General features: G+C 38.3%; 1 protein-coding gene across 4 annotated transcripts in view; it reads right to left on the bottom strand.

The window, feature by feature from the left end:
- The window catches only part of NME7 (NME/NM23 family member 7), an 88,716-nt gene that overhangs the window by 27,846 nt on the left and 40,357 nt on the right, over window positions 1-20,513 (bottom strand). For all 4 annotated transcript variants that reach the window (XM_031556175.1, XM_031556180.1, XM_031556181.1 and 1 more), the window contains exons 8-10: window positions 15,388-15,452; window positions 14,482-14,550; window positions 10,960-11,061 (exon numbers count right to left, since the gene is read on the bottom strand). In XM_031556175.1, coding sequence (XP_031412035.1) covers window positions 10,960-11,061; window positions 14,482-14,550; window positions 15,388-15,452 — 236 coding nt within the window. The remainder of the gene's footprint in view (window positions 1-10,959; window positions 11,062-14,481; window positions 14,551-15,387; window positions 15,453-20,513) is intronic.

Genomic DNA, 20,513 nt, shown 5'->3' with positions numbered 1-20,513 from the left:
TTTTTTTTTTACTTCAGTCCCTCTTTTCAGAGATTAGCTTTGTATATTCAAAAATATTGCTGTTCAGTGTAAAAGAATGATTTGCTGCCTACTATAACCAAACAGAACACAAGGGAAACAAAGAAAACAACAGCTTAGACTGAAATTAATCCAGAACTAAGCACATTTTCAAGGAGGCTCTTACCTTGTGCTTTTATGGACCGAATATTTCAATGAATCTATTCTCAGAAACATCAGGAACTAGGGAAGAAACCATCACAGAGTATTTCAAAGGCAGAAGTTTAAAAAAAAAAGAAAAAAAAGAATGGCAGTCACCAACAAAGGTGGATCCCCCATGACTGCAAGAGGAGACTGTAGCCTGTGAATTCTGATGGCTAGATTTGTGTCTTATTATCAAAGACTGTATATTCACAAGGGGAAAGAATATTCTCATTTTTAGAATAGAGTATTTCAACTCTCCCATTGGCAAGGTAATCACATTTTAACCCTGTCTAGCAGGGAGAAACAAGCCCTGGAGAGAGAATTCTATAGGTCACCTTTGATCAGCCTGCCTGTGATAAAAGTACATTGTGCATTTGCTGGCATCAGGCTGGAGTCACACAATCATCTGGCATGTTATAAGCCTACCTTTTTTTCTACAGTAGTGAGAAACAAAACATTTTTCCCTCATCCATCTAAAATATGCAAGGAATGAGAGACAACTAAGATACTGTATTTTGAAAGATATTAGCTAGCTTTTTTCCTTTAAAAAAAAAAAAGCAGAACAAAAAAAGCAAAACAAATGTTAAATGAAACTAGGTAAGAGAAGCATTTTTAAAAAGTTACTTACTTTCAGAAATAATACATGGTCCATCTACATTACATAGGTCACTCCAAAAATAATGTCGCCTATTTATTTCCACGGAAACTACAACAGATACAAAGAACACAATAACACTGTTTGACACAGCAAATTCTCAGTTACAAAACACTTTTTTCAACGTAGTCACTACCATTAGCTGTGCATTTTCACCAGTGATAACAACAATCTGCATGCTGGACTCATCAAAATCTGCCACAGTGGAGGTGACCCACTGTTTCACGATTACTACTCACATCACTATTACAACATCATTTCTATGAAAACGTTCCCCATAAAGTCCATCCATCTTTCATTGGTCCAAACAGATGGAAGTCAGAAGGCACCAAATTCAAACTATACAGTGGGTGTGGTGGGACAGTCAGCCAAGATTGGCAGTGTGCATCAATCCCTTCCAACTGGTGTGGGCCTTAATGATATCGTGTTGCAGAAGTAAGGCTGTCTTCTTCTCTGGCCTGACTCTGGAAGATCAAGCCTTCAGTTTAGTCAGCGTTGTGATGCAGTGGCCAAAGTTGATTGTCCAAGTTCCAGGAAATGCAGCAAGATCCCAAAGGACACTGCACATCACTTCATCTGTTCAGGGCTATATCTTAAACTTTTTTTCTTTGATGGAAAATTCACATGTCGCCAGTCCATGGACTGCCATTGACCCCAGATCGTAGTGGTGACACCACATCTCATTACCAGTAATGATGTGATCTGGGAAAATGTCACCTGCTTCCGTGTCAGATGCCATTTTGTCAGACTGCCTCTCTACTGCCACCTGTCACATGACAGCAATATGTAATGAGGTACTGGTGGGATGGTTCAGCCTCTACTGCCATACGAACAACATCTACCTTTGAGATTGTGGGCCAACATCATAAAATAGGAGGCACTACTTTCAGCTTTAATATATACTAAATCCATAATTACTCTCTGAAACATAGCATACAGTGAAAGCTTACTGAGACTCTAAACAGAAAGATAAAGTACAAAAAGGTCATGGAAAAATTAATTTTCTAAAAAAGATCTACAGATGGAGAGTCAGAATCAAAATCCCTCATAATTAAAAAAAAACAGATCCCAAAGGCTGAGTAGACAAATTTATATGACTCAGAACATTTGTAAGAATCTTATGTTCATCACAGAAGCCTAAAATACCATATTTTTTAATAACACCCACCTATTGCTTTGAGATGCAGACAGTCTGAGTGTAAAGGGAGCCTTTACAATCCCTAAGACAATCTTTAAGACTTCCTTCACACTTACTGATAGACACAATTAGTCTTTGTGATTTCAGATCAGCCTGGATGTCTTTACCTTCATCTGTGAAATATCTACTGAACAGCACAAAAATTCTTAAGCAAGAAATAAAGTTTTCTTAAAAGTAAGTATTCTAAAGATAGTTTAATTCTTTATAAAATGGTTAGGCCTAAGATGTGTTGTAAGGAAAAGTCTAGAAAACGTAGCTTCAGCATTCTTTGGCATGTTACACATACAGGGGCAAAGCTAGGAAGTCTCTGTGGCAGCACAGCAAGTCAATGAAGATGGAACTGAACTTGGCAAGGTATTCCACAGGTATGTAGGTCAGAAGAGATGGGCCAAAGAGAGCATACCTCCTCTGCTAAGTAGCCAGTCCTCCTTTCCTACAACAGATACAGAGAAGGCTGAGGCCCTCAGTGAGTTCTTTACCTCCGTCTTCACTAGCAGCCAGGATTCTCGCATCTCTGAACTTCACATCCCTGAACCTGAACCTCTATGTAGGAACTGGGCAAGCAAAATCCACCTCACTGTAAGGTCAGAGCAAGTCTGAGACAGACTCATGACACTTAATGTGTACAAGTCCATGGAGTCAGATGACATGCATCCCGGAGTCCTAAGGGAGCTGCTGATGTGACTGCTGAACTGCTCTCCATCATGTTTGAAAAGTCACAACAAAGTCCTTCAGGACTGGAAAAAAATGGAAGATATTGCTCCCATTTACAAGAAAAGGAGGAAGAAGGACCTAGGGAACTACAGGCTGGTAACCCTTACTTCTGTGCCCAGGAAGATCAAGGAACAAATCCTTCTGGAAGACATGTTAAGGCACATGCAGGGTGATCTGAGATAGTCAGCATGGTTTCACCAAGTGAAGGGTGTGTCTGAGCAATCTGGTGGCCTTCTATGACAGAGTGATGGCATCACCAGACAAAGGGAAGGCAAGTGATGTCAACTACCTGGATTTCTGCAAGGCCTTTGACATGGTTCCCCACCGCATCCTTATCTCTAAATCAGAAAGAGATGGATTTCAAGGATGGATTGTTCAGTACATAAGGAATTGGTTGGAGTTTCGTAGTCAGAGGGTTGTGGTCAATGGCTCTATACCTAGGTGGAGGCCAGTAACAAGCAGTGTCCCCCAGGGGTCTGTCTTGGGTGTGGTATTCTGTAATATCTATTTAACATCTAATGACATAGATGACAGCATTGAGTGCACCCTCAGCAAGCTTGCTGATGACACCACGCTTAGTGGTGCTGTTGATATAGCAGAAGGAAAGGATGCCATCCAGAGGGACCTTGATAAACTCAAAAGATGGGTCTGCGTGAACCTAATGAGCTTCAACAAAGCAAAGTGCAAGATTAAAAGTGCACTTGGGTCAAGGTAATCCCAGATATGTTTATAAACTTGAGAGCAGTCCTGCTGAGAAGGACTTAGGGATTCATGAAAAACTCAATGTGAGCCAGAAGTGTGAGCCTGCAGCCTGGAAGGCCAATGGTAGCCTGGGCTTCATCAGAAGAGGAATGGCCCCAGGGCAAAGGAGGTAACAGTCCCCCTCTATTCTGCCCTCGTGGGGCCCCAGCTGGAATACTGCATCTAAGCCTGGGGACCCCAACGTAAGAAGGATGCTGAGCTACTGAACTGGATAAGGGGAAGGGCCACAGAGATGACTCAAGGGCTGGAGCACCTCTCCTATGAAGGCAGGCTGAAGGAACTGGGCTTGTTCAGTCTGGAAAAGAGAAGGTTGTGGGCACACATCATTGCAGCATTCCAGTTTTTAAAGGGAGCTTATAAACATGAGGCAAATCAACCTTTTACATGAGTAGATAGTGACAGGACAAGGGCAAGTAGTTTTAAATGAAAAGAAAGGAGGTTTAGATTGGACTTCAGGGGGATTTTTTTTTTTTATTGAGAATGGTGATGTGCTGAAACAGGTTGCCTAGAGAGGCTGTGGATGCCCCATCCCTGGAGGCGTTTAAGGCCAGGGTGGATGGGGCCCAGAGCAGCCTGATCTAATACTTGGTCTAGCAGCTGGCAACTCTGCCTGTGGAACAGGAGTTGGAACCTGATAATCCTTGAGGTCCCTTCCAACCAAATCCATTTAATGATTCTATGAAGATCAATAACCAATGCTGTTAATGCCTTGTGGCACATCCTTGTTTTCCTTCAGTCTCTGGTCTTATGTTCAGCTTCCTCTTGCTAAATGCAAGCCATTTATTCCAGCCTGGGACCATGCACAAGGAGCCCAGAGCAAAGTCTGACATAAGGGAAATACAGGGATGCAGATGGGCTTGAGGCTTCTAAAGCTGATGCTGATTTCTGTGAGATCATACAGAACCTCTGATAAAGTGCTGGTAGCCTCCTCAAAGTGTCCAGAAATTTCAGTTAAGGGGCCTTCGTTGTCATGGGATACAAAAACATCGTAGTGATAGGCAGCAAAGGAAACTGGAAAAAGCAAATTGCTACATAGGCCAGACAGACTTTGTTGGCAACTGATAAATAACAAAATACTACAGCAACCATAAACAAGATGCAAACGTACTCGACTTTCAGTTGTCTCTCAGAACCTTCTCTCCAGTGGATGCAAGCAGCAGACTGCCCACCAGTCATGCCTCTGTGGTGGTAGTGGGCTTGATATCAAACCAGATAATACTTTTTATTATCTACTATTATCTATTTTATCAAATGATTGCAATTTGTGATGACTAAAACTAAGTCCAACAATTTCTGATCTAGCATTTATTTAGGCAGAAAATGTCGCTCTGTTGACACTGTCAAGTCTTGTAGTTCTGGAGCATCAAATGAGGAGTGTGTCAGATAAAAGTTCTGTTCAAACTACAACCTTGCCAGCACAGTTCAGTCACACTGGATTAAAGGCAGAGCTCAGTCTTGAGAACTTTCAGCATTTAGTCTCCTGATGATGACTGCCAATCATGTCTAAAAATAGCAGTTTTCAAAATATATCCATTTACTTACTGAGAATCAATATGTGCCTACAAACTCCTTTTCCACATGACACTAAATGGTCATCATATGACAGTGATCTTTGGGCAATAATAAGTAACATTTAAAGCAGCATCAAAAAGGCAACAGTCTCTGCCACCACTCCTAGTTTTCTGATTTCCCCACAAAGACGTATTTCAGTGAGGCTGAAGTCCCTTTCCCTATCAGAGGACATTCTGTTGACCATTAAAGGTGACCATTAAAGAAGTCAGTATGTAACAAACAGAGCTGAGTCATCTCAAAATTGTAACCAGATTGTGCATCCTGCAGCCGTAAAACATATATATATGATAAAGCCAGGTGTCAGGAGGTTGGCAGACCTTTGTAATACCCATCCAGAAGTAAGAGGACACATGGGGAAAACTCTGGACACTGTACTCATACCTGTACAATTTTTTAATCAAATTCTTGATTCTCAGCTGCTCCTAAGGCTACCACACAACTTTGAACAGAACAAACGTGACATTTATGTATGTCTGTTTTCCAGTACAACCAGTGCAGACTCTGTCCATTTTAAACAAAGGAAAACAAACCACTACCACAGATGTGGGGTTTGACATCCACAGAACCACAAGACCTGAATGACAACAAGCTGTAACACTTCTGGAGGCAAATGTCACACCATACACCAGTGTATCTGGCATAGTCTAAAGCAGTGATGGCAGCTCATTACTATAGCCGCATTACAGCCATGGTCCATTAGTGTACAGCAGTCTTAACACTTCCTTACTTCTAGACAGTGTCTTAATAGGTCCCCTGCTCCCCCTGAAGGTAGAAGTCCTAGTCTTACTTTGAGCTGTGTGAACCAGCAGCGTCAGCTCAGCCAAAACACCACAGGGAAGAGTCTCTCTCTGCGGCCTCTTTCTCAGAAAAAAAATTACCAATTAGCAGGCCTCAGCACTATCTGTATCACATTTTCATTAGACCTGCAGAGTTTGATGGGGAAATTAAAAACTGAAAGGACAGAGTCAGATGACTGACCCTGGATAACATCTAAGCAATTCAATCATGTCTTTCCCATTGCAGGCTTAGACAGCAGGATATCGTAACTCGTATCGATCTGTTTGCTGCTTTAGCTGATAATGGTCTGGTGCTGAATGAAAAATTTTATTATTATTACATGACTCAGATTCTCTGAGCAGGAGGTTTATGATATGAAAGTCTTCATTAGAGAATTAGATTAATAAATTGTATTTCTCTTGAGACACATTGTGTATTTGATTATCAACACTCTGATCGAGGCTCACCAGGATACAGGGAGATCCACACTGAAACAGGTCTGAAGGTATTACCAGAACACACATTTAGCAGCTCGAAAATAACTTTTATATTTCTTTATACTTTTCTCTGAACTCATTCTTATGTGTTGTAATAAAAAATACTGTGCTTCCAATACACGGCTGAACATTTTTTAACCCTGCACGTAGATCATTTCCAGCTAGATGTTCACAGGAGGGCTATACAGATAAAAGTCTTACAGCAATAATGCTCTTTGGCTCATACTGTTATCCCTATTTAACTGATGTGATAACTGAGGCAGAAACATATTGAACCTTTTGTCCAAGGTCACACAGCGAGGTCAGGAATGGAGCTAAAGCAGACTCCCACTCTTCCAGTTCACTGCTTTGCTTTAAACCATCCAATCTCTCTTTCAGCTCTTTGTCACTGATGCAAAACTACAAAAGACTATTAATACACTGTTACACTTAAAATTGCAAATCCCCTATGTAAAAGTAATGCAGGTAAGGATCAAAACCAAGTATATGAAAACCCCCCAGCGGACCCAGCCCACCAGATGCAAAAATACTGCACCACATCATCCCATCATGTTAAAAATATTTCACAGCATAAGGTACTTGAGTAACTTTTAGTGTACTACCACTTCTAACTAAAAGGAGTTAAGATTACTATAGATTACACAATCAGCCAGGAGCATGTAACTTACACAAATTCTTTCAATCACATGTTATAACCAACCTTTTCATTTGTGCATGAAGTCAGTTCAAAAGAAAGGCAAGAACAAACAAAAAAAAACTATAGAATCCAATTTCTACAGTATTTTTCAAGTGTTTTATGAATAGAAAGTAATCAAACTCGACAATTCCATGACAAAACATTACAAGCAGCTAATTCAACACAAGATGATGTGAAATGAAAGCTGTATCTTCAGATCTAAGTATTAGCAAAAGGCTTTTAAGTGCTTCAGAGGCCAAAAAACCCACACAAACACCAATCAGTTGAAACATCCATGCCACTGAACTCAAGCAGTAACAGAATCCCCTTGACTGTTTATCCCTGCTACGAAGCTGAGGTTTTCAGTGCTCACCTTTGCTTCCCGTTACACATGAGACAACAGACACCTAAAGGCCATTCACTATTTGCAGCAGTCCCACACACATTTTCTTCCCTGTCCTCAACTCAGTGTGGAATAATCCAAAAACACTGAAAATAAGGCACGCTGTGCTGCATTTACCTTATGGTGCACTACCATTTCTCAAGAAGAAACATAACTTCTTTTCTACTTAAGTTCGGTTGCAGTTAGCAACTCTTATTTCCAAGTGAGTGTGCACTAAAGATCAAGTTAACTGACTTAAAGTCCTCCTACCAGCTTTCTACATCAGCTACCTTTTTACCACAGGTGTATTTTTTTTTTTTCCTCTCAACTTCAGAACCACGCCAGTGAAGAGAGTGAGATAACAGCACCCAGCATGAAATATACAGTTTGATAATCTACTTAACAAGATTTGATAAGGTGGCATGATTTTGAAAAAGGACTTTGTCAGTTCAGAAACCACAGAAAATCTGTGGAATTCAGTCATTTCAGAAATCCCATTCCTACTCGGAATTCAAATATCTAAAAGGAAGTGTTCCACGGCTCATAGGATCTTGATACCTCACATCTCCTCACTTTTGGATCTTAGGAGAGACTGGGGATTCCTTGAGAAGTTTAAGACTGGTGTGATATTCTGAGATTTTTTTTTTTTGAACAGCACATGATAATTTTGTAAAGAGCAGTATTTTCAAGATAGGCATCAGGACAGCCTGTTAGTTTTTTATAGGGTTGCTGCAACAATACGTAAAGCATGAATACTTATTTATGATAGCAGATATGGAGAAAGTTTTCCATTTCTATGCTGTACACACCAACTACAGAAGCCTTCCAAGGAAAGAGAGATCAAGGTGCAAAGGGATGTTAAGAGCAAGCTGCATGATCAGTCTGAGGTCTGGCTGCAAAGATGGCTAAACTGCAGGCCTGCAAACAGAAGACAAGATGACCACCATAGCTGATATGAGAGTACAGACAGGCCTCAGTTTAGGCCACCATAACCAGAAAAAATTTGGCTGTGCTGCAGAAGGCTAAGCTATGTATGATTTAAGATTCTGACAGTTCACCAAGAGTGCAACGGCCCAGACAGCCATTCATCAGCAATGTACCAGTGTAAAATGAGAGAATGCAGGAAGCAGCAGGATCTGCAGAAAAGCATTTCTCATTGTCCATTCACTACCCAACAGGGACACACACACCAAGACTGAGAACTGTGACACAGATCCCTTCAATCAAGTCAGGGACAGTAATTTTGAGACTAAGAACAGCTAGCACAGCTCATTACAGACAAATATCTTTACCCAACTTTCCAGATATCATAGGTTATTCATATTCTCCTACAAAGAAGCTCAGAACAGGTTTTTGGTTAGCAGTCTTCCCCTACTACCACCCAAGATGTTTTAATAAAGAATTTAAAAGGTGTTTTATAACGAAGGATATTTTTGGCAGAGAGCCTTACTGACCTGCGGTGCTAACAAAATATTACCCAGTTGTAGAAAATAGCACAAAGTTCCACTTCATTTTTAGCATTGTACACTTGGTATAAATTGCTAGCTTATTAAAGTCTAGTGCTCAAAATGGAACAACTCTGATTCTTTTTTCAGCCTTAATCAGAGACTTGGACAAAAACTGAACTTGTTTCTAATCAACATCTTGCTTTGATTTAGCAAAATATGGATCACATCTCTTTGGATGCCTTTTATAAAAGAAGCGTGCCCCAGCCATCTCCCTGCAAAACCAAGAACAGACTTAGAGTGCTGCTGACAATCAGATCCAATTGTAACAGATGACTTGCCACAGAGTGGTTATTACATTTGCTACGTATCTGAGATATAATTCACAGCACACGTGACTGAGAGCAATTCGTTACGTAAGTCAAATTCCAGTTCCTTTACTAACTTCAAACAGGACTTTGCTTTGAAAGTAATCACTGTGATCTCAATACCACTAAATGGAAAATACTTAACAGGAGCCAGAATGACTCAGATATATTCTGTACTATAGCTACAAACTTTTCTTCACTTGCATTTCTAAATAGGTTGTACACACACACCAGGACCTAGCATATATAAACAGATGAAAAAAATACAGATAGATCCAGATCTCCTAGTCACGATACATTATTTGCGTGACACATTTACTTTAACCACTAGAACATCAAGTGCACAGTATCTTAATGGTCCCTCCATCATGGTCTTTTCCAACTTCGGTGATTTTATGATTCTGTGATAACCTTGCTACAGAATGCAACTCCACTGTGGTTTCTGATACCTTTGTTTGAGACAGATATTTTCACCATAAGTTCATTCGGGAGTTTCACTGACTACACAGGTTATGAATGACAGAAGGCCACTGAGATACCTCAGCCATTTCTTCCTCAAGGACAAGCCAGTAACACAATCTGAAGAGAGACACATTTCAGGCAAAGATCACTCTTGAAAACAGGCACAGTCACTACACATGCACTTTACATGCTTGAAGAGTCAATTAGCTTGAAATTCTGATAGAAAACAGCATACAGAAATACTAAACACAGCTGCCTATCTTCCAAACATACATTAATGCAACTGCTGTGAAGCTGGTGTCCAAAAGTTGCTGGTTTACAAAATGCTAACTGAGTAGAGGAACATTTGTAACATTCAATGTGATCAAAAGGAAGGGGAAAACGGGTTTGGATAACGCCTTTAGCTTATATTTCTCCAGATCTGAAGAGAAATATATCCCAAACAAATTACTGTACAGTACCAGTATAAACCTTCGTGATTTTTCCTCCCCATGGAAACTGTTAAACTCACTCAGTCTGCAACTAAAACATGAAATTATAATAGCTAGCGTGATTTCATTGCCTCCATCTTGATATTTCTCTTTGTGGCTTCTGTGTGGTACAGTAGCATTCGTTATTTAACAAAAAATGGAAAACCCTTTGAGACAGCATTTACGTTTGTTTTACGCTTGTCTCCAGACTGCTTACAGTATCATGCATATCCAATTACTTATCTCAAGAAATTAAAAGTAAAAGCTGGAACTATTAGCATAACAAACGGCTACAGTAAGATTTGCATTTTTTTTGTTTCCTTACAAAGCCACAGAAACTGTTTCTCCTTTTATAGTTTTGTCCGAGAACAATGCTACAGACTGCAGGGCACTAACAACTGATTTACACTGGCATACAACAGTAATAACTATTTGTTCCAGAGCTCTCAAGACTTGTGCTAGAATACTTACACATCTTTAACCGTGATTTCTGGATAACTTTATTTTCACTTAAATATCATCATAGTATTTTATCGTCTGGTTTAGGTAAAACTGAAGAAATCATTAGAGAATTTGCAAACTGATCCAAAGTCTAGCATTTCACTTCTATAATAATGTGACGCTCACATGTTTTGAGGAAATGCAGCAGGTATATGACAGTCATACCACACTGTGATATTTCAGTTCACACAGATTTCAATTCATACAGACACTGCATCCTTTTTCATCTTTTTTTTTTTTTTTTTTAAAGCATTCCTTATCACTCAAGCAAGTACTTACAGGGTCAGAAGGACCACAAAAGTCTCTGAACACTTTTGGAAGTTCAGGCTGTATAATCTCCATTGCTATGCAAGGGCCTGAGCACAACTCCGTAACCATCTCCTGGAAAAGAAAAAAGACCAAAACAAATCTGAGCTTTGAGCACTACAGAGGGTTGCACTGCCCCCAAAAACTTGATCCAAACATACCAGATAGGAAAAGAAAAAAAGAAATACTAGTGTATTTAGGAAAGGAAAGACATGAAGCAAATATATCATTAGTATTCATAAATAAATAAATAAATAAATAAATAAATAAATGTTTCACATTTTGTAACTTAGTTTACATGGTGGAGATGGAGATAAATTTGATATTCTATCTCTGGGATACATGCAACAGTATCCACAATAAATTCTTTTACAGGTGCATTCTTACTAATCTTGACTTGGATTTCACAGAACTGCCTCATAACTTGTCAGTCTAAACTGAATTAATGTCTGAAAAATGACACCATGTTGAGCAAGTTCCACAGACATCATGTTTAACAACATTCCCTATAGGAAGCACAGCACATAGTCTATATTTGATGGCTTAAAGTCAAGAAAACATCTCTTGGGCTTTTGGTTCTGTCATTTCTTTTGGTTCTGTCATTTCTTTGTGTATTATGGAAGCTGAAACACACAGGACAATAGAACCAGGAATTTAAATTGAAAGGAGTGCATGGCACATCATTTCAGGAAAAAGATCCTTGATCTGGCAGTATTTTTTGTGTATGCTCTTTCCAGAATCTCGGTTACACTGAAATAAACCTTTTTGCTGGAGTCTCCTGAAGTGTAAAGACATATCCTCGAGTCCTCAGTAGTGATAAATACAGGTTTTTAGTTTCTGCAAGCTTAAGCTATCTCCAGACATTAGTGTCAATTTAGAGTTTGTCAATTAGAGGCATAGATTTCAGAAGCAAAAATATGCTACTTTGATGCTGTAGTCTAAGGTTTTGTTTTTTGTTTTTTGGTTTTTTTTTTTTTTAATTTAAAAAAGCATGCCTTTATAATTGCATTCTTGTCCAGAAATTTGGGCAGGCAAGTTTTGAACAAATAAGGGCAACTAAAAGTACCAAAGTTAGTCAGGAAAGAGAAAAGAAGAAAACATTCACAAGAAATCAGAGAGAATGGGGAATAATGCAAAAGGTGCTGCAACCAAGCTCACCAGCTCTGCACAGGTCAAGGATGAGCCACAGCAGAGAACAAGAGCATCAAGAGCAGGCAGGCAAAAAGCAGCAGGAAAACAATGAAGTCCACTTCTGCATTTTATGAAGTATGATGGAAATGAAATACTCAAAAGACTCCAAGTCAAGCAACACTGTTCCAAAGAGTCACTATCTTTGTAATAAATACCACATTAAGAGCACATGCTTCATCTTAGCACCGTGAAGTGAGTAGGACAGAACTTTAGCCAAGTGCCTCTATCATCAACCTGCTCCTAACAAACGTAGATAGAAATATTCTTGAGAGCATGTGAGTAGAGTGCAGGCTAGTTTCATGCTTTACAACAAAGAATCTTCCAAGAATAAGCTCACCACCTTTCTCACTTTGGTAGGACTTGTAATTACAGCTAAATTAATTTTTCTTTAGCAAATGATTTATTCATCAGATAATGTGGCTAGTGGTCAACCAAGACCATTCTTGAAACTGGATGAAGTTCAAGCATTTTTGATTAATAAGGTGGATTTGGAGCTAGCACAAAATAATCTTCCTCCTTTATCCCCATTTCACAGTCTTGCTATAGCAGAAAAAGTAAAACAGCACAAAAACTAATCATCAGTATGCAAAATCCTATATAGGACCTATTGATTAGAGGAGATAAACAAACCTATTTATTTTTTTTCAATTTAGCAACTGTTCAGCATTTTTATTTCACAGATATATGTTTTACATACAGTACATCAAGCCTTTATCTGACTGTAAATGTGTAACCAGAAGAAGTGAGAGTATGTTTTCTGAAGAAGACTTATGGGTGATAAGTATCTTCCACTTCTGCACTGAGTCATTTTAAAATTATAAATACAATTCAGATCAAAACAGACGGTTCTGAGTCACAGATATAAGAGGTCATGTTCTTTCTTCAGTTCCTTATTTCAAAATGTACTTCTTTCTATTTGGCCTGCACTGACAATATCTACTGCTGTTTCCATATGTGTCTTTTCTGGATGTCTTTACCATCACGATCAGCTTTCCCACATTATCCTGTTTCACAAATAAGCTGAGTGCATGAAGATATCCCATTAATTTCAACTAAGTGCATCACGCACATATGGCTTTCAGGACGGAGCTCCAGATTCTCACTTGAAATCCCATCTGAAATAGATTCCTTTACTCACTTTTCCAGTTTAAATGTCACCTTCCCTTCTGAGTAACTTTTCAGTCAAAGTATATAACTTTACCACTTATCTGAGGGTCAGAGCATATATCAAAAAGCAGAAAGTGATAGAGACTATCAAATTTGGTTCAATTTGTGTTTTTATAATACCAGAGGATTCTCTGGGCCTTGAAATACCAGTCAGGCACTATCACATTTGAGTTCTGTAACTCACCTTCAAGTCTGTCTGTCCAGTCTTTTATGGGTTCCTGGCACAAAGGATGTTAGTAGAGGAAATTTTGTAAGTATTCATCAATCTGACAGCAAACAAACAGTGTCCCTAAACTATTTTAAGAGGAATCTATAAACCCTATTGAAGTTGATTAAACAATCATAAAGGAAAGAAAAAGTCACATTGTCGGAGTACTATTAGTAATTGTCTGGAATAATATAAGTAACTAAGTAGAAATCTTTTAATAATTTAACCATTTATAAATTAAGGATAATTTGCATGGTACATAGCACAGCAGTGAAAAGAAAATCATTACTATTTATAAAATGAATAAAGGTTATACGGAAACACAAAGTTGTCTTCCTGATTCCTGTTGTTCTATCTGCCATTAGGAAGTCTTATATTGCAATACAACAAACCAAAGTAATATATGTGATCTCAGATGCCCCTAGGATTACACTATGTCTTAAATTTCCTGAAGGTCCACAGAAGTCAGATCAATAAACTGAAGAACAGCTCAGAATATCACTAGGAGAACATTCCAGTGTAGCAGCCCCACTGTAAACAAAACAATACATACTTATTCTGGTACAAGCTAATAATGCAATATCAAACTGACCAAAATGTATATGCTATATATACATATGTATATATATAAATATATATGTGTGTGTGATACGTAGTTTTACCACAATAATTTACCTGAGGGCTTCTTTCTCTCTGCTGTATTTTACAAATTACTTGGCTCAACAATTCCCACAAAGGATGCTCCTTTGTTACAAGATAGGCAGCACAATTTTGGATATGACGTATATTTATTTCAGAACAAGTTAGAATTGGACAAAACCAAGTTCCTAGAGGAAGTATTATCACAGTCTCAAGATGGGCAGATGTGACCACTTCCTTGTTTAATCATGTTTTATTTATAAATAGAGACTTTTCAAATTTATGCTTACCATATATTCTGCAACAACACCTTTGTAAATCTCATAAAATTCTTCCACATTTGCACGCTCCATGTTGAACTACGAAAATAAAAAATGTTAGACATTTGCATTAAATGGAAAAAAATAGATACCCCTTCTTAACCAGCAAGAATTCAGAATGCTACTTTAAGTTCCAACCAGTAACAGGAATGGCTTTACAACTGTAATATGTTTATCATGCTTTTAGCCAATGGTCCCACACGCAAAAGAGCATAGAGTACCTTCTACCTTAAACATCAGTTGACAATGTACTTCATTTGTAGTGTTGGCTAATGCCACTAAGACATACAAGAGGATATACAAGTTTGTTGTATAGGAAAGAGAAGGAACTACTCTTCATTTCTGGAGGGTATTTGAGTCACAAGGAGATTTCAGATCTTAAGACTTTCAGAAAACACAAAAGGCAGTTCTTATAGGGCTACTCTCAGGAACAATCTGTCCAATTCCCTTTAAATTCTGCTGTTGATGAAGATGTCAATCTTTGATGTATCTTCAAAAACTCTCCTATAAATTCACACTAACTATAAGTTTAAAGATTTGTAGGATGTTAATCTTTTTCCTAATCCCAACTAGTTCAGTTTTCAAAAGTGTTCCAGAAAACATCAGTATCACTACACCCCTTCTAGCCATGTGAAACTGAAACACAGAGATAAAGTCTCTTTGCTCGTGGTTGAACAGCATGGGGAAACAGATTAGCTGATCAATCAAATAATAAAATACAAATATAACAAAGGCAGTACTGATCCCAAAACCTAACTACACAGCCTATATAAGGGTTTTGTACTTCAGGAAGACATCTCTACATTGCTGTCAAGTGCATATAGCACAGTTCTGGCCTCTGTTTATAAAAAAAGATTAAGACAAAAGAAAACCTACCATCTGCAAAGCTGAGATCTGAAATCCTTCATTGATGATGGCTTTTATAATCTTTCCAGCTAGTCCTGAGGAAACACACAAAGTGCAGTACTCAAACAAAAGAATTTAGAATTCCAAAGTATTTATGCTTCCATAACACTTAAACAAAAGCCAATGTCTGTTTACAGCTGTGAAAAGAAGCAGGGGGCAAAGCTCCCTATCTAAATACTCTAAATTTATGTTTATGAATTTATAATATTTTTATTCTCTATCTAAAAGAGTGACGAACAACTAAATTCCATTCAGCTGCTGAAAAATGATTAATTAGGTTCTAGCCAAAAAGGTCGCTAGTGAAGTCTTTGCTTTTCTGAGATACCCAGTAACTTCAAAAATCAAGATTTATATTTATACTGAAGTTCCAATACCAATATTTGTAGCTTAAACAGTAATCAATTCAGGGCATAGGCTACCTATTTTGCAGTCTTACACAGTGTTCACCAGAGCTGGATCCAACTTCAAACTAGAAACAATGCAGGATGATAATAAATATCAGCACAGAAGTTCATGTCACTATGTGAAAAGCACAGTGAAAAATAGCCCACTGCTTCTGAGGTTCTAACTCACAAATATGTTATTGCTGATCATACTATTTTATGCTATAATGTATACTCAAAGACTTAATGGCATTGAAAAGAAACAAAATATTAATGTAATAAAATATTAATGTAGGAGAACAAGAACCACTGATTTTCCACTGAATGCGCATTTCAGACTGTCTGCACTTATACTAATCATGCCATTTGAAAGAGCATGGCAGCTAAGCACAGTACTCTATTATTTGAGAATTATAGAGCGTTCACGTTTTTATATAACAAAACTGTCTGCCCTCTTGTACAAACTGTGAGCAACTACAAATTTTTGGACATTGTTTCAGAGCAGAGTATTCTGTAATGAATTACAACAGCAAAATTTGACTCTTAATCATTGAATCCTTTTATTAACTAGTCTTTAAGCTGAAAGTTTTTTTTATAACATTGCATAAATTCAGTAAATGAAAATAAAATAAAGCTGACATTTAAGTCCTACCACACTCGAGACCTGAATTGTACACTGTCTGCTAATACCTGTAGCACACAATTGTAAGCTTCCTACATATTGAAAGCTTAGAAGTTCTGAGTAAATAAAATAGATAACTGGAAAGAATCATAGAATGGCCTGGGTTGAAAAGGAGCACAATGATCATGTAGTTTCAAACCCCCTGCTATGTGCAGGGTCTCCAACCACCAGACCAGGCTGCCCAGAGCCACATCCAGCCTGGGATGGGGCATCCACAGCCTCCTTGGGCAACCTGTTCCAGTGTGTCACCACCCTCTGTGTGAAGAACCTCCTCCTAATATCTAACCTAAACCTCCCTGTCTCAGTTTAAAACCATTCCTTCTTGTCTTATCACTATCCACCCTTACGAACAGTTGTTCCCCCTCCTGTTCATAAGCTCCCTTCAAGTATTGGAAGGCCACAATGAGGTCTCCCTGGAGCCTTCTCTTCTCCTAGCTAAACAAGCCCAGTTCCCTCAACTTTTCCTCATAGGAGAGGTGCTCCAGCCCTCTGATCACCTTAGCTTTTAAAGAAGTGTTTTTACAAATGAAAATGAAAAAACTTGTACCTGAAGTATTCACCACAGCATTTTTTAAATCAAGGCTCATGTAAAACCACCTTCCCCCTATAAAATGGCACACATTTTTTCAAAAAAAAAATCTCTAAACTGCTAAAGGGAGTGCCTGAGATCTGGGTATGTATCCAGTGCATGCAGCTCTTGGGGCTTACAGAACAAGTGGAGGTGAGTGCAATTCCTGTTGTCAAAATATACTGCTACATCACGGCTCACTTGCACTGATAAAAGTTTCCTTTTAACTTTCATATAAAGCTAGAAAAATATGTCTTCCCTATTTTTTAAAGGAAGTTTTAAAAAAAAATTGCAGCAGCAAAATGAAGAGACTAAGAAATTTACAAAGGAAGTATAAGACTATATAAAAAAGGAAAAAAGACCTCTAGTTTCTTTTTGTCCACACTATAGGAAAAGTTGACCAACCCAGTGCATCTACACAAAGGTCTCGGGGAAGCAGCAAGCATATAACTGTGACTTCAGAGATGAACGGCCAGCCTAGGAATCCTCCAGGAAATAAAGATATAAATAAGTAATCTGCAGCAGAGCATGAAGATTTCCTCATTCTCTGTCTTCAGATGCAGTATTCCAGTTAACAGCCACTGGTTTACGAGAAATCAAAGACGGAAGAAGGGACAGTGCCAGGCAAAGGGCAATCAAGGTTACGTGGATATGAGAAAGCTGCTTGGCCCAACAGCTGCCCTTCTCCATTTTACACTCTATCAGTAAAGAACAGCCCACTTGCATGGGCCTTCACAGCTGGCAAGAACTCTAAAATACTCTTCAAGTATCAGGTTCTGAGGTACTAGGGAGATCCGCTTTTTATAGAACTTTTATCCCCAGCAGTTTTACACACTGTAAGCAAAATTCCTCTTTTAGACTTAAATATTCAGCTTTCTAGGCTGCTTCTCCACTGAAGTTTTAAGATTTTTCTTCTCTGTAGAGATGGGACAGACTCCTTTAGTGACCGAAGTCAAATAAAGTAAGAATATTATTCGCAAAATGGTCTTCAATACAAGATTGGTTTAATATATAACTGTGATAAAGACACTGGACAATCTTGATATGTTTATTTCTGACCACTCTCACTCAGAGACACAAAGCACCAGAACTCCTTAGGACTGCAGCACTAAAAAGGCTTAACCACAAAAATCATTGTCACCATTGCTCACAGACAGATGTCTTTCTCTCTATAGAGATATATATATATATATATAAAGGGGGAATGGTGTTTCTATATTACCTATATTATAATATATATTATAAATATTACAATATATAAATATATATAAAGTATTACATATCATTATATATATTTATTTAATTATATAATCTGTACTTATTTTTATATAATTTTTTGTTTATCTATATATTTACAGGGGTGAATGGCTTTAAATTGAGACAGGGGAGGCTTAGGTTAGATATTAGGAGGAAGTTTTTCCACACAGAGGGTGGTGACGCACTGGAACACGTTGCCCAAGGAGGCTGTGGATGCCCCATCCTTGGAGGCATTCAAGGCCAGGCTGGATGTGGCTGTGGGCAATTTGGTCTAGTGGCTGGAGACCCTGCATGTAGCAGGGGGATTGAAACTACATGATCATTGTGCTCCTTTTCAACCCAGGCCATTCTATGATTCTATATGAATATATATATATACCATATAATCTCTTTGAGAGAGTCATGAGATTTCATTTATGTTTGCAAAACAAGATGTTAACTCCACTTCCCAAATGCAGGAATCAAGGCACAGGAGGATACATGAGCTGTGAGCCTCCACTTGGCCTCCACTGTCCCAGTTTAGGCAACACATGCATCACTTCTCCCAGAGATGCCTTCTTTTTAAATTCTATCCCCCAAATAGGAACAAAAAAACAAAGGCAATCCTGAAGTAGATGAAAAGCACAAGCTCAAGGTTCAGACTGAGATGCTTCTGGCTTTCAGCCAATTACATGACTGAATTGGGACGTATGCTCTCCTTTGTGGGCAGATAAGGCCAAGGGAAAGAAGAACTAATTAGACAAAGTGTCATTTCAGCAGCTTTTCACAATGTGTTTTCAACTTTAAAATCCAGATATGTCATGGAAAAACAACTTTTTCAACTTTTTAAGGATCCTTCAAACAGAGCCAGTGCATGTTCAAAATGCGATTACAGTAAGAATCCAAATCAAAGCCGAAGATTAGGCACTAATTATGATGAATTTTTAATCACAACACACAAAAGAATCGCAAGTATTACTAAATACAACTAGGGAATTTAATACTAATCCTAACAAATGACAGAAAGAGAGAGATAGAGCACTAAGTCTCCTAGAAGGCATTGTTACCACGCTAATTACACTGGACAAATAATCTTCCAACAGAGTTTAATCAGATGACATAAGGTCTCATCAGTGACACTTTTCTTCAACAATTTGTTTCTTTGCAACACAACATTTGAAAATTGTACTCCATTAAGGAGAAGAAAATAACAGGAAAGACATCAGACTGAAAAACGCTACAACTTTTTGCAGAATTATGGATTGGAATAAAAATAAAACAATTCACAAAAGTCACTTTTAACCTAACAGCACGTTAATTAATGGGATGTAGCAGCTGTGTTCCTGGGATCTGCCAGTCCCAGGCACTACCAACCACCAGCCCTATGACTAAGGACATAACATTCTCTTCCCTTTGTTCTTGGCCCATTTCCCAATGTAACCACTCCACTGTTAAAAGCTTATCACGGAAGACAGTCTGCCTTCAAAGCAAGCCAGGCATCTCAGTCTCTATACTTCATTTACTCATTACCCTTCCAATAATTAAAAATAATTCCTCAGGAACAACAGAAGATTTTTCTCAGGAATACATAAACTGTCATCAGCAATGATATCAATGATCTACCTAATCCAATAACGTATTTCCAGAGGCAACCAATACAATACACTTAAATTAGCACCAAGTAGCTACTCATTTTGTGTCTGGGTTTTTTTTTGTTTTGTTTTGGTTTTTTTTGACATTTTGAAATGCATTTCTGCTTCACATTATAATGAAAAGAAAAAGGTTCTTATTCTTTGCTGCCAAGGTTTAAGGTTCTGTCCCAGAGAATCATCAGGTTTGGCTCCAAACAGGTTTTTTTTGTTGTTGGTTTGTTTTTGTGGGTTTTTTTTTTTTCTCTTCATTTCAAAAGAAGAGGAAGGGGGACTCAGAGCTGGGCCTTCTTGAAATGTATTTCAGCTATGCGTCAACAATGCTTCAAAGAACAATTTTATTAGTCCCTTCTTTTTCAGTAGAAAAAAAAGAGAATGCAACTCTGAGCATTCTTACTAAGCAACGTGGACACAATTTCTAAACACCCCAAAACCACAGTCACAGTGAGAACCCGCAGCTACTGATCTTCCAGCCTTACTGTGTACTGTATGAGAGGATTTCCAGATGGTTTTTATTTGCTTTATTCTGGAGTAGCAAAAAGTGGGCTACGGGGGGAAAGATGATCTTATGAGTGACC

Source organism: Meleagris gallopavo, chromosome 1 (assembly GCF_000146605.3).
Source record: "Meleagris gallopavo isolate NT-WF06-2002-E0010 breed Aviagen turkey brand Nicholas breeding stock chromosome 1, Turkey_5.1, whole genome shotgun sequence".
NCBI classification, from domain to species: domain Eukaryota; kingdom Metazoa; phylum Chordata; class Aves; order Galliformes; family Phasianidae; genus Meleagris; species Meleagris gallopavo.
Note: the sequence above shows the minus strand (reverse complement) of the source record. Positions and strands in the feature narration are given on the sequence as shown.